At 33.2% G+C, this 10,960-nt stretch overlaps 1 protein-coding gene across 1 annotated transcript; it reads right to left on the bottom strand.

The window, feature by feature from the left end:
* Window positions 1-200: 200 nt before the first annotated feature.
* LOC108318747 (boron transporter 1) lies at window positions 201-6,079 on the bottom strand. Its single transcript, XM_052876805.1, has 12 exons — window positions 4,806-6,079; window positions 4,443-4,525; window positions 4,164-4,356; window positions 3,930-4,068; window positions 3,634-3,805; window positions 3,220-3,386; window positions 2,944-3,117; window positions 2,722-2,817; window positions 2,056-2,193; window positions 1,656-1,975; window positions 1,257-1,527; window positions 201-783 (listed from the first exon to the last, which is right to left on the bottom strand). The coding sequence occupies exons 1-12, from the start codon at window positions 4,907-4,909 to the stop codon at window positions 472-474; spliced, it is 2,169 nt and encodes a 722-aa protein (XP_052732765.1). The 5' UTR covers window positions 4,910-6,079; the 3' UTR covers window positions 201-471.
* Window positions 6,080-10,960: the final 4,881 nt, after the last annotated feature.

Here is a 10,960-nt window from a genome sequence, read left to right as displayed (position 1 = left end):
TTCCTTGTAAAATGTTTCTAAACATTAATCAATTCTTTCCTGTCACTTTAAACCAAAATCAATTTTGTAAAATCAACATCCATCGAAAATCAAGTTTATATATAGACTTGGATCAAACATAACTTAAGTGCATCATAACACCATCGAACAAAAATTCAAAGGTAGATATATATCTTTATCTTTATTACTTTTTATTAAAGAAAGAGTCTTTTCAAGGCACCAAACAACCACTTCATTGATTTTTAAAACATCACCAGAACCACATAAAACTAAAATCCAAAACAGCAACATTACTGACATTCAACTGTATCCCTGCCCATTTTTATATTACTAAGAATGACAAAGTAGCTATCAAACAACAAACTCTGATAAAAAGAAGTTAAAAAAGAAAGAAGAAAACGCATTGAGAAGACAACAATTTTGTGACAAAACCAAGTTCATAACCTCTAGAGCGTAACATGAAGGTACATTTTAGCTTGAAGGTGAACCTTTGGTAACTTTTCCAAGAACTGGTGAGCGTGGACTAGGTGTTTGTATTAACTTGATCTCCTTCCCAGATGGTCTCAGACTGCTTTCCCCTCTCAATTCAGTCACTCGAGGGCTAGGAATGCTTCTTCCTATCCGAGGGCTACTAGCTGGTCTTATATCTCCGGTTGAAGTTGGTGTTGAACTTGTTGTTTTCGGGCTTTGTGTGCGTCGAATCTCTCCACGACTCCGAGTAATAACTTCATCAAGAATTTCCCCACCACTAATATTTACTGTTGGTGCTTGTCCACCTTGACCCTGTCAGGTTTATAGAGACATTAAACTGTCAACAAGAGCTCTGCTGATGGATAAATATGATGCAAAGCTTCTCTTTAAGGTATTACTTTGTTATATAAAACCGAGTTGTGAACAAGTCTATATAAAAAATACATACCAGATATCATTTTCAACCCAAAACCTTTAAGCAGTTAGTTTATGAATCTTTCTACCTATATATTACTCATCTTACTCATTTTTACCTAATATAAGATTTCCAAGTCACCTTGAACTCTTAACAACATAAAGGGATTTCCATTACTTCCAACCTAAAATTTTAAGATAATGAGTTTATGGATCTTCATCCTTATACGTTGTTCAACTTTCTCAATGTCTCTTAGACTCATGTTTACACAAACAAGCTCATATTTTGAAACGTAAATTTTATATCAGATTTCTCCAAAAGTTAAAGTGTATAAAGGTTATGGAAAGCTTGTGTGGTTGGAACTACTTACTTCAAAGGACATGTTGAAAGCAATGGCAGGTGCTTCTTCATATGCTGCTGCATCGAGCTCCTGAAGATGGGCACCTTTGAAAAACTTTGGAAGGCAATATTGCCGTACTGGGACAAGAAGCATGATTAACAGTGGGAAAAGGACCCCAGCAATTGGTATCCAGGTTAAGCCAAAGCAGAGAAGCAAGTACACTGTCTGGAACACAGTAAACATAGCAACTGTTTTGAAGGGAACCGTCTCAACAAAGGTGGCATGGTATTCCTCCAGCAGTCTAGGAAAGTAGGAAAGCAAAAAGGGTAATCAGATAAAATGAAATGCCAATACTGAATGTGAATGCAAACACACACAAGAATATGTTAATATTAAGATTGATGAAATTGACTATAAGTATTGATATACTTGTATCTTCGACTTGGAGCAGTGAAAAGATACAAGATTCGCTCCCAAAACTGATTTCCTGGTAAGCTTTCAATGGCCATAAAGGCAAAGTAGCCCCAAAGCACTGAAGTGGGTATCTTCTTCAAAAGGGGCATGGCAGCAACACAAGCTGCAACCATCAATGCCTGAAGCAGATTGCTTAGACGTTGCTCTTTAACTTCAACTGGCAAAAGGTCATCGACATCCTTATTCACATCAAAGACAACCTCATCAACAGGGGCATCAATATATCCATGACTTGAAGCCAGTTCAATAGTAGACTCCTTCAGTTCTTTCAGCCCCTGCTTGATGAATAAACCAAGGATAAGGATAAACAAGATCACAAATTTCAAATCAATTGGAAATCATGCAGCACATTTACCAAGGTAGGTGGCATTTGGGGAACCAATGGAGTCTGCATTTCATCATATGCTTCTTTCATATTTTGGTACAACTGGCTCAAGTTAACATTCCTCCTCATGCTTTTTCGTGCAGTAGATACAAGCTTATTCCGTAAAAGCTGTTTCAAACAAATCAAATGTATATGACAGTCAACTATCTTAGCTAAGCCATATATAAACAAGAATAAACAAAATGGGAGATGATTATTTTTCTATAGATAGCAAAAGGTCAAATTTGAGAACTTTTAAAATGATAATGAAACAAGAGATTATACGTAACCCTCCACTCATTACCTACTTCTAATAAATATTTTGTGACTCTATTGATTAAAAATGAAAATCTACCACTCTCCTCTGTTTCCACCATACTCTTTCATCCTATCATAATTGTCCAGTTGTGACATGCATAATCAGACAGGGTAAAGATACAAAAAAAAAAAAAAAAAAAAAATCAAGAACCAAGAACCAAGATAGATATAATAATTCAACAACATATCCGAACAAAGTTAAAGCAGAACTGAGATGGTTAGACTATGAGAAATCTGAAAAACAAACTATTTCTTTTCAAACTAAAAAACAGAAAGTGGAAAAAAGCATCCATGATGTTGAGATATAGTCTACTTAAAAGTCAGTAAAAACTATATTACCTGATGTTTTAGAGTAGCTAAGCTCTTCGTGTGCATTGGAGATTGAGGAATCACACCATTAGAAGGAGGGATTCCAATAAGCCCACACAATATGGTCTGGCCAACAATGAATAAGAATTAAAAAGGAAATATGAGGCAGATGCAGCAAAAACACATTACGAATTGCTTTCAATTGCACTGGTACCACAATTGAATGTGAAAGTATTTTAAAAAATTACATACCAAAAATCCCAAGAGCAGCAAATCATAATGATAAGATGACGGTTTTCTTAGATTGAACTCCTTCTGCTGAGCAAGTTGTGATGCAACACTGTGATCGAAGTAGTAAAGCACAGCAATCATAGTTGCTGGTATAAATGCTCCAATAATATACAGGATGGGCACATTCAACATTTCCTGCAAAATGTAAGAAAAGTAAGCAACAATGTAGCTTTCTGTATAGAGACATTATCCACTAAGTGCTATCAGAGTAATACACGCATAAATAATCAGAATCACCTTGACAACAGTCCAATTTGAGTATGCACCGGGAGACCATGGATTTGGACTGAAAAGTCGCCTAGGGACTCCCCTTGGAACCTTATTGACTGGTATGTAAGACACAGCAGTCCATATCAGAACCATTAGAGGGACTCCATAATCAGCTATGAATCCCCGTAGCCAACCTATAATATAACCATGTTTCATAACAATTAAAATGTTGGTAAGAAGCTATTGTGGTGCAGGATAACTCAGAAGAATACATTAAGGCAATATTTGACAAATGGAAAAAAGGAAACAGACAGCTGAATTAGAACTCGAAGTCACAAAATTGGTTTATTGGAAGTAATCCCAAGCTTGTGCTCAATCTTGTAATGGACTTAACTTCCCTATTGAATTTTGAGATCATAATTCTATAAATGTAATCAATACCTGACCCGTAACGCCAGGATCTAGCTTTGCGGCTTTGTAGACCAGTATAAAGAAGACCAAATGACAAAACCAAAGCAAACATTCCATTGCCAAACAACCAAGATGACTGGAGGGCAATCTGATTGGTACCTTCTCTCTGGTTCTTAGGCACACCAAACTCTTCCACAAGTCCCTTTACAATAGAGAATATTAAACATGAGTTTCACTTTATGTAATTGTGGATGAGAGACTCCTATTTGGGAACCACATATACAAGATACAAGTTGCTACATGGTTCATGGCTGATGCAAACTCACCTTTATAGCCTGCTGCATAAAGAGCATTGCAATTAACAGACCAAATAATTCGCCAGCAACACGTGTGAATCTATTGATTATGGAGCATGCACCAAGAATGGCCAGCAAGAAAAGCAACAGGGCAGTCCAAACACACACCCTAAGTTCAAATAAATGAATAAATTATTAAGTAACTTTAGTTCACCAGTAATGCTCTAAACAAAAAGTAAACCACACAAGGAGCTCCAAAGATACCATCCAGTCCAAGGTAGGAATAGTTTGTGTCCCAAATCCTCACGATCCTTAGCAAAGTTATACATGAATGTATACATCAGAACTGTTGGCTCAGCTACGCCGAGTATGAGCAGAGGCTGGCCTCCAATGATTGAGTGGATAACTCCACAGAGTGCAGTTGATGCAAGAGTTTGAACAGCAGTGAGAGTTCCATCTGTGTAATATGATCAAAGATACATTACTTAGCAAACAATGACTAAAATACCAAAAGGAGACAGAACCTGAAAAATGTTGACGTACCAGTATTTCTCTCGAGTTGCTCGCCAAAAGAAATAACAGGAATTGCAGAAGCAAAAAATATGTATGTAGTTGGGGCAAGGATCCTATATAAGAAAACATAAACATTAAATCATTGACAAATTTTAAGTTTGCACGCATTAGGTTGATTGATTTGAGGAGAGGGAAGGGGTTGAAAACAAATCACAAGTCAAGTTATAACCAAGGTTTTAAAACATAGTCCACGGCCATGATTTTGGCCACAACACGAAGGCTTTTGGGATCTCTGGGACCACATTTGTTAGCAATTTATTACAATATCAATGAATGCAACAAACCTCGGTTATAACAGTAATATTTTTGAATCAGAAAATTTATAGCACAAACCTGATTCCTGCTTGGAATCCACTGCTCCAATCTTGTCTGTAGCATGTAATTCTTGCTTTGAGGTCATTCTTAATCCCACGGAAGGGAACAAATGTTTCCTCCATGAAAGTCTTGGAATACCAAGGAACTGATATTGATCTTAAATTCTGATGTATAGAGCAAAAACAGAAAGGAAAAAGAGAAGAAAAAAACAAAATACTTGAAAGGAGCTCTAGAGGTTTACATAGTGATCAAAGCTGAATATGTGAAAATATCAAATATGACTCGGGCAGGGATAACAGAATCCTACATATCATCACAAACAGGAAAAGTTGAAGAAGGTATACTCATTTTTTTTATTGTTGAGCACTTCAGGCCCTTGATAAAGAAATTGAATGAATGAATCTAGTTGAAGAATTTACATTTCAAAGAATTTATGAAGAACTTTTGGATGTATTGTTATGAGTAACAAAAGAACAAGTCAGTAATTGAGTAAAAAGCAATTGGATTACATATCCAAGAGAAACTGAAAGAATATTAGAGAGTTTATGCTATAGTCAACACTTGAACAAGAAGAGAAGACACTCTGCTCAAAGCTGAAAATGAAGACTAGCGCTCAGCCATGACAAATCCTAGATCCAACATTTCCCTCCATATGCTATCCATAGAGACCAAACGAACTCCTAGAAATAACACAGTAGAAACAGATTGGCAGCATTCAGTTACATGGTACAGTTAATACACTCAAACGAAGGTTAATCAAATTTCGGTTCTGAAGCTATAGCTATGGAGGGCAATCCAACACGACTAACGGAAACACATCTTCACAACCTGCATTTGTTAGAATTTAAAAGCACCGAGAAGAATGCTCATAAAAAGATCAGGAAGGTCAAAGATGAGTAAGCTAGACCCAAATGGGAATCTGGCATAGATTAACGAGATTCCATGAATGAGACCATGATTGGAAAGATTCAGAACACTTTTGAGGATTTGGGCATTGATTGAAAAGCAAAAGGGTATCTTAATCCGAAATCAAATTTACATTTTTCTGCAAGGAGACTCCAAAAGGAACAAGAACAGCTTGAAGTGAACCAAAGAAGAGGAATGGGTTGCAGTTACATTTAATCACTGAGATACACAAACAGTGGACACTATTGTAGACAAGATTGAAATAAACACAGGGCAAAACAGATGAACTAACGAATTTCGAGGATAGGAAAACAAAACAGGTCTCTCAGAAGAACAAACAATTACAAATGCTGCCGTGAGGAGGTTTTTGTATGGTAGTGTTGTAATGCTGAGATAGTTTATTTATATATAAAAAAAAAAAAAAACATTGGAATAGTGGGAATGGGATTAGAGGAAAAATAGTGAGATAGTGGTAAGGTTGTAGAAAGAACATAGTAGTAAATAATAGTGTGACATAGGTGCAGAAGAGACAAAACAGTTAAAACAAACACACTTATGATACAGATGAACATGTTTTGTTCTTTCGGTTAACTGTAAAGGAAAATGATAGTTGCGTGTTAAAAATATTTTATTAACGACTTAAAAAATGGTTTTGTACTATCGTTGCAACCCAAAAATTGTATTATTGAGTAGTTTGGAAAAGTTTATCATGACCTGCGTGTGCAAAAAGTTTGCTGTTTTATGTTTACTTTTAAAAATAGTCATAAAGTTATCATAAAATTAACTTTATTTTTTGTTTAATAAATTTTCAGATTGACATTTTTAAAGTTAAAAAAGTAGGACGTAACGAATCATTTTTCTTACATACATTTAAAAATAAAATAAGTGAAAGTTTTATGACAATTAAAAAAATAAAGACAGAATTAAAAGCCAATTTTCTTTCTTTCTTTCTTTCTTCCCTCTGGTTTTCATCATCTTTTTTCTTTCTATTCTAGACTGAGTTTGAGTTGTGTGCCTGAAGTAAACTTTTCTCAATATTCTCTCTTAAATTCAGAATCAATTTCCTTATTTTTCACAAATAAATACTACAGGGGATATAAAGCTTTCGTATTCGATAATAATTTATTTTCAAATAACTTCATTTTTTTTCTATAAGTCTCTATTCTTAATTGTAACTCTATTAGTGAATAATTCAAATTTTGTCGGTCATGTTAATCGATAATTTTGATTCTTTCTGCTGGTTTACCTTTCAATTTGTATTTTTAATTGATTTAATGAAATATATGTAGACACACGGATTCATGGAGGTTTTATAGGTTTTTTCTTTTACTCGGACTCCAAACAATCTTTACATACGAGAGAATATTTTAAAGTTTAATCTGATTTTACGTAGTATTGTTTGATTATTTGTTTGAGAATATTTGATTTCATGTTACGCTATTTGTATTCGTAATAACTCAGCATTTGAAATTGCGTTCACAAGTTACCATTTATGTTTTACATGTTTTCGGTATATTTTAAACTTATTGAAATGAATAATTTGATTAACTTAAAATTGAAACTAGTTTTCGGAATATTCTACAAAATTGTTAATTCTATATAATTTGTTTCAGCAAATTTCATCTAAACAAACTAAGTGATAACAAACTTGATGTACTTACAAGATTGAAGAGATATTTTGTGAAGAGTTTTTCATTTCTCGAACAACTTTTACTCCGTCTTTATTTATTAATTTTCTTATGTTTTCTCAATACTCGTTTTTTACATAATGAATGAGTTTTGGCTCTTTACAAGATTATCTCATGTTCAAGTCAATTCCTAGAGTTAGAGAATAGTCCAAATGAAGAATAATGCAAAAAATAAAATCAAAACCTTATTATTGTGGTATTTATAGAAATATTTTAATATTTGTGAGCATTTACCTAACTGACTCTGGGTAGACCTAGTGGTCCAATGGCTTGTTTACCTGAGCGGTACTTAGCCAAATCTGTAAGTTATGTAGAATAGGATTCATTAATATCTTCGACATTCGAAGTATGTTGCTCTTTGTGCATGAGGTACTGGTAAATAGCACCAAACTCTAGTAGATAGTGCACATTGGTAGTCGACATTCGATATCTACAAGCAGTGCTAGATCTTTGGGAGGGAGAGCTAGATCTTTGGGAGGGAGGGAACAACATTTGACACTTGGCATCTATACTCTGCCTTCGCAAGAAGTACTTAGTAGGTACAAAGTAGGCGGTACTTGGTAGGAGGTACTCGATAGGTAGTATTTGGTATGTGAAACCTATCCCTCAAGCAGATGTTGATATGTGAATAACTATTAACCTTTACTATACTTGGTCCTCAGATATCGGTATGCAATATGTTTTGCGCACCCTATTATCAGAGGTCACCATTAGCAAAGGTCTTCAGTTACATTACATCAGTCCCCCAGTCTTTTCATGTCTTGAAGGCATGGAAAGAGTTTCAGTAAAGGAGTAGTAGTCTACCTTTCTAGTTGAGTTATAGGATCGTGATGTCAGTACACAGTAATCAGCTTGCACAGTTTTGCAAAGAATTTGCAAAGAAAATTTGTATTATTTTTTGTTATAACCTTACAAGTTGATATAATCAATAAATTTTTATTTGTCGCACGAATCCAAACCTGAGAGTAATTAGGATAATTTTCTGATTAAATCCACTCAATGAATTTTGTTTCACACCTTTAAATGTGTATGTTTTACTTGTACGAGATATCTTTCTTTCACTAATATGTGTGTGCTAATCTTAATAACTTATACTTTTGGTGTTTTGGTGTTGCTTGTATGACTTCTTACTATGATTATATTTGATACATGAGTAAAAGATGTTAAAGGTCTAAGAGATACCTCTGAACAAACCTAGGACTTTACATTTCACTTTACATATATATTGTGGATAATAATACTTATTTTGAAATACTTGATTTTGTAAGCCCTATGTTAGAGTATAATATATGAATCTTGTTGAATATAATGACAATAAACGATTATGAATCCAAGTATGAGTTCAAGTCTCACATTGAATAAAGATGAGAAAGTTGAGCACTATATAAGGATGATATATAAATTCATTGTCTTAAGTTTTTAGGTTGGAGGTGTTATTAATCCCTTATGTGGATTGGACTCATGTCTCATTGGTGTCGTTTATTTCCAATGAATCATTCCTTGAAAGATCGATCAATGGTATCATTGAAGGCTAATGATAGGAAAAGATTGTCACTATCAATGAGTCTATGCAAATCACTAGTTACAAGAACAATTTGAGTTGATATGTTAGTAGTGTGCCAAATATTTACTTTATAGAATGTGAGACTTTTGGTGAAGGGAGGATATGTCAAACACCAATGAGTGACATCACCTCCTAGCGAAAACTTTCAAACAATGGATTTATGGTCTTTCTCCTTATTTGTTGCTCAACTTCCTCATTTTTACTCAAATGTGGAACTCATACTCACTTGGATTCCTAACAATCTTCTTCTCAAGTGTGAAATCACTTGTATGATTGCTTACCCCCCCCCCCCCCCAACGAGATACACTTACTTAAAATCCTTGCAAACAAGAAAGACTTTTTATATAAAGAATTCTCTCATCTGGGGTTCTTAACCCACACATTCATACCAGTTACCAAGATAAATCATCGACTTTGCTACCATTATTACATATTTCGTGAGGGGATACATAAAGTAGATTCGACACCAAACAACTATAAGCAATCTATATAAGAGATTGTTACACCAACTCTAACATAAAACCTTAAAACAATGAGTTTATGGGTCTTTTTCCTTATATGTTGCTTAACTTTTTCATTTGTACTCAATTTGAGAATCTAACTTACTTAGATTCCAAATAATTTCTTCCTTAAGTATGAGTCTCTTCGACATTGGTAATCTCTCCTCTCCCAATTCTGACCTTTACTTAACTAGCTATTTATCTTAGCGAAACACGCTTACCTGAAATTATCATGAAGATGTTTGATGTAAGAAATCCTCATAAGATTCTTTACCCACTTTCTATGGACACACTTGCTTCAAATTCCTTCTAGAGGAAAACTCTTAATACAAGAAATTATCATATATAAGATTTTTTACCCATGTACTATTTTGAGTCAATCACTAAGATTAATCACTATCTTTAATATCATTGTTCAATCTTTCAAGGAAGAATTCATAAAAAAAATAACATCAATAAATTATGATCTAACCCATACAAAAAACTTAACTCCACATCATATTCATAACCTTTAAGATAATGAATTTATAATTGTTTTAATATATATTACTAAATTTTTTTATTTCTACTGAACGTAGGAGTCAAACTCAAACTTGGAATCCTAACGTATAAAACTCCAAAATTTGTGGTTGTGAATCTCACAAAACATACAAGTTACATGATACATTCTTAATTGAATATTTATTATATCTTTATATTATATATAACCCAAAAATATACAACTCATAACAAATATAATATAACATATGTCTAACTATAACTCTACATTTATACTCTCTTTAGCACCTACACTTTATGAAATCATACAATTTCACGTCAAAAGCACGATCACAGTAGGATCATAACACAACAAAATATATGGGTGACCTAAATATTGAATTAAATATACTCAACATCGATATATGAGTAATCACACATCAAGAATACCAAATGCTACACATTTCCTCCACAAAAAGATATATATATTGATTGATTGCTTTCAAAAGACTACAATTAAGTTTGTATTTATATACTAATACTTGTAACAATACCTGGTTTGTTTGATAATTTATCCGTCTAGTGTAGGTTGCATATAATAGGATAATTTCTTATGCATCTCATTAAGCATCGATATCGATGACTCTCTACCCTTAACTTTGTCAGATATCTCAATTGGCTTTCACCTATAATACATTTGTCTATTTGGCTTTTATTGGGTCATATCAAATTCCCTAAGTAATGCTTATACAACACATTACAACTTAATATACCTTATATATATACCTTATATATATGATATATATATATATATATATATATATATATATATATGATATATATATATATATATATATATCATACTATTGAAAGTTATTATTAAAAAAACTATTAAAATTATGCATCGTTAAATTAACTTCAAATCACTTAATATATACTTTAAATAGATTCTCAAAATAATTTAATTTTAGTTTTAAAATTAAATGTTTAATTTTAATTTTATTTTTATCAAAAATAGGATTGATGAGAGTCTTACAC

This window comes from Vigna angularis, chromosome 4 (genome assembly GCF_016808095.1).
Source record: "Vigna angularis cultivar LongXiaoDou No.4 chromosome 4, ASM1680809v1, whole genome shotgun sequence".
Lineage (NCBI taxonomy): Eukaryota > Viridiplantae > Streptophyta > Magnoliopsida > Fabales > Fabaceae > Vigna > Vigna angularis.
This window is presented reverse-complemented; position numbering and strand designations above follow the sequence as displayed.

Coding starts and splice junctions, on each gene's coding strand:
- LOC108318747 (XM_052876805.1), bottom strand. CDS start 4,909: ATGGAGGAAACATTTGTTCCCTTCCGTGGGATTAAGAATGACCTCAAA. Junction 2,194..2,721: donor TAGCTACTCTAAAACATCAG/GTAATATAGTTT, acceptor TGTTTGAAACAG/CTTTTACGGAATAAGCTTGT. Junction 784..1,256: donor CTTTCAACATGTCCTTTGAA/GTAAGTAGTTCC, acceptor TAAACCTGACAG/GGTCAAGGTGGACAAGCACC.